Genomic DNA, 3670 nt, shown 5'->3' on the forward strand with positions numbered 1-3670 from the left:
CAGTATTCAGTATCGCAAAAAAGATACGAATGCGATGCCATTCGCCATGACCATAACCACTTTAAATTTATTTATTTATCTTTAAATTTAAATATATATAACCGCTAACTACTATAAAAAAAGAAAGAAAGCGGAGCATTCGAAACAAACACAAAAATTCAAAGGAGAACAGGTATCTGAATTTCACATACCTGTTCTCTTTCCTTCCTTTCTCTTCTTCTAAACCAAAAATCATAATATCTTCTTTTCGTTTTTATCTGTTGTGATCGGGGGGTCCTGTTCTGTTCCTTCGCTATCCGTTGTTGAAGGGAATTCTACGCTTTTGAATATCCCCAAATCTCAGGTGGGTGACGTAATCACTGCGCCATTGTTGTTGCACACGCAATTATTCTCCTTCTCCAGAAGTAGATGGGATTAGGAGTTTTATGAGCTCCAGAGTGGCATTGATTAACAACAGATTTTGATTCTTTTTCCCTTGTTGTGGTATGGATTCTTCACAATCACAACAAGGGTCTAAGCTGGCTGGTTTGGTGGAGAATGCATCGATTCAGAGGGATGGATCTCGATTGGGTCATGGCGTCCCTATCTATGTTAAGGAGCTCATCGCCGGTGGCTTCGCCGGTGCGATTTCTAAGACCACCGTTGCACCCCTCGAACGGGTCAAGATTCTCTGGCAGGTCCTCATTCTTCTTTTCTCATGTTATTTATGATTGAGGATATGAACATCATAGCCTTTATATGTGTTGTGTTGATCAAGAATTATTGGGGAGTATTTTGTTGAGAAATCATGAAACAGAACTAAGAATAAAATTGAGAATGAACTATGAATTAAACCACTGACGTGAGAAGCTTTGTTGGATAAATGCAATAAGTGATTCTATTAATGGTTTTGAACTATGGTAAGTATGTGTGACTTAGAAGTTAGAATTTACCACTAAGAGCACAATGGAAGGGGAGAGAAGTAGGGGTGGCAATGGGTAGGGTAAGGTAGGGTTTGGAGCCAACCCTAATCCTACCCGCGGGTTGAGATTTTTTATATAAACTCAATTCTATTCTAATCCTACCCGCTCTTAACCCGCGGGTACCCGACTCTACCCGCAGGTTACAAAAAAGAAACAATATTATTATATAACTTGATGATATCTTTTTTAATTGACTAAGGATTTTTTGTATTTAATGAGAGGTCTTTGGTTCAACATCCACTTAAAACATATCCATATATAGAGTGCGGATTGGTCGGGTAGGATTGAGGTTCAACCCGCACCCTACCCGACCCGCACGAGAACCCTACCCGCATCCTACCTTACCCGCTGCGGATCGGGTTGGCAACCCTACCCGACCGGGTGGGGTCGGGTTGGTATCCGCTGGTAGGGTACATGTTGCCACCCTTAGAGAGAAGTAAAGTTTGTAAAGGAAAGATGTTTGTCATGGTGCTATGGCTTAACTATGTAACTGCACTTGTCTAGTGTCTCAGTTTGTTTTTGCCTCTCCATTGGTAATGGTGGCTCTTGCTGGATACTTAAAGTTCTTGATTTTTCATCCCTGTATGTAACTTACATTGCATCAAGTTTCTTTGAGAGGCTAATAGTTCCTTTTAATTTGTCAATGAGAGTTTTCTATTCTTATGCAAGCTCATTGTTTTGTAAATGGGTTTATGTATGTTCCTCTTTAACCATTTTTTTTTAATTATAATTTTGCATCTGTTTTTTTAATCTGCAGACAAGGACAGCAGGATTTCATACTCTGGGTGTGTATCAATCATTGAAAAGGTTATCAAAGCATGAAGGATTTCTAGGACTATATAAGTAAGACTCAGATTGCACAATATGAATTATTTTTGTTTCTTGTTCTCATTGTATGTCTTGTTAACTTACTGTTCTTATGTGGTGATCTTTAGAGGAAATGGAGCTAGCGTTATCCGGATTGTTCCATATGCAGCCTTGCATTTTATGACATATGAGCGATATAAAAGCTGGATCTTGAGCAATTATCCTATGTTAGGATCAGGTCCTATTGTTGATCTCTTAGCTGGTTCCGCAGCAGGAGGAACTTCAGTAATATGTACATATCCCTTAGATCTTGCCCGCACCAAACTCGCTTATCGGGTAGGGATCTTCTTGAACCATTGTTACATCACTCTGTCCAGATTTAATTGAATTCTATACAATGTTGTACAACTAGGTAAAAGCAATAAGAGCTTTATAGGTTCTACAGTTCTATTATTGTTCATTCTGTCTCATCATTGTTCTTCAATCTTATAGGTGGTAGAGAAAAAAGGCAGTTTCAAAGATGGTGTGAAAGGAGGTCATTCTCAAACTGGTCACAACAGCATTAAAAGTGTTCTTACAAGTGTCTACAGGGAAGGGGGAGTTCGTGGACTTTATAGAGGTGCAGGTATGTTTGGTTCCTGGTGAAGAATTTTGATGCATTTCTTGCTTGCCTTCCAAATGCAATTTGTTAAGGTCATTAGTTGAAATCCACAATTTTCCGTTTCCTTAGGACCAACTATTACTGGAATACTTCCATATGCTGGTTTAAAGTTCTACACGTATGAGACATTGAAATTGCATGTTCCTGAAGAACATCAAAAGTCCATTTTGATGCGCCTCTCTTGCGGAGCCTTAGCTGGGTTATTTGGCCAGACCTTAACATACCCTTTAGATGTTGTTAAGAGACAAATGCAGGTAGTTTACTATAACTTAATATCTCATATACCATTGCCATCCGTTTGTTGGAGACTTAAGACCTTGTTTTTTACTCATCTTGTCATTGTTTGTGCAGGTTGGTAACTTGGAAAATGCAGCTCATGAAAATGCCAGATACCGAAATACATTCCATGGACTAAGAACAATTGTTCAAAACCAAGGGTGGAGACAGTTGTTTGCAGGTGTAAGCATCAACTATATAAGGGTATGCGAGCTTTGACTTTGAGTATTACATTGCCTTTTTTCACATAGTATTATCTGGTATATTTGATCTGAAAGGGTCCATGCTGTGTTTCACAGATTGTTCCTTCAGCTGCAATAAGTTTCACCACATACGACATGATGAAGTCTTGGCTCGGCATACCACCCCAACAGAGGTCTCGATCAGTTTCCACTGGATGATTCATTCCATAATGCTCTATCCCTGACAGCAATGTTACGTTGCCATTTTCTGATTTCTTTACAGGAAACCCTTTTGATTAGTGCTCAAGTTTCCTTCACAATGATGATAGTTGATACACATTAATTCTTTGACCCCAAATGTATAGATTGGTCTGTAATTCACGATGCTATTCAATATAGTAGTAGTTATTACCTTGTGATTTTATATTCTTGGTTATTTTATATCACATATTCACATGCTAATGTGCTGCATGGACAATATTTAAAAAAAAAATAAAAACACATGCACACACATACACAAAATAGTGTTTCCCCATTGAACTTTTGGGTTGCAACAATTGCGGTGGAAAGGTTGGGTGGCACAGTCGGTGTTATTGGATGCCAAAGAAAAGAGAAAAAAGACAATTGAAATTTGAAAGTAAGAAATTAATCATTGACAATGTCTTTTGTAGTTTTGAATAGCGATATCTTTTTTATGGAAAGGTTGGGTGGCACAGTCGGTGTTATTTTTTTTTTCTTCTTTTTGTTTTTAACTTTTTATTTTTCAGGCCTTCAAACGTGAG

The 3670-nt window shown here is 38.3% G+C and overlaps 1 protein-coding gene across 1 annotated transcript; it reads left to right on the forward strand.

Moving 5' to 3' along the window:
- LOC107606307 (graves disease carrier protein) lies at positions 121–3312 on the forward strand. Its single transcript, XM_016308350.2, has 7 exons — positions 121–677; positions 1720–1805; positions 1898–2105; positions 2262–2394; positions 2500–2684; positions 2782–2910; positions 3006–3312. The coding sequence occupies exons 1-7, from the start codon at positions 486–488 to the stop codon at positions 3105–3107; spliced, it is 1035 nt and encodes a 344-aa protein (XP_016163836.1). The 5' UTR covers positions 121–485; the 3' UTR covers positions 3108–3312.

Source organism: Arachis ipaensis, chromosome B07 (assembly GCF_000816755.2).
Source record: "Arachis ipaensis cultivar K30076 chromosome B07, Araip1.1, whole genome shotgun sequence".
In the NCBI taxonomy this organism is placed as follows: Eukaryota; Viridiplantae; Streptophyta; class Magnoliopsida; order Fabales; family Fabaceae; genus Arachis; species Arachis ipaensis.

What these genes read in the sequence shown, in the direction of transcription:
- LOC107606307 (XM_016308350.2), top strand. Translation starts at nt 486, where the DNA reads ATGGATTCTTCACAATCACAACAAGGGTCTAAGCTGGCTGGTTTGGTG. An exon ending in TGGACTTTATAGAGGTGCAG is followed by an intron (nt 2,395 to 2,499) that starts GTATGTTTGGTT and finishes CCGTTTCCTTAG; the next exon opens with GACCAACTATTACTGGAATA. An exon ending in TTGTTAAGAGACAAATGCAG is followed by an intron (nt 2,685 to 2,781) that starts GTAGTTTACTAT and finishes TTGTTTGTGCAG; the next exon opens with GTTGGTAACTTGGAAAATGC.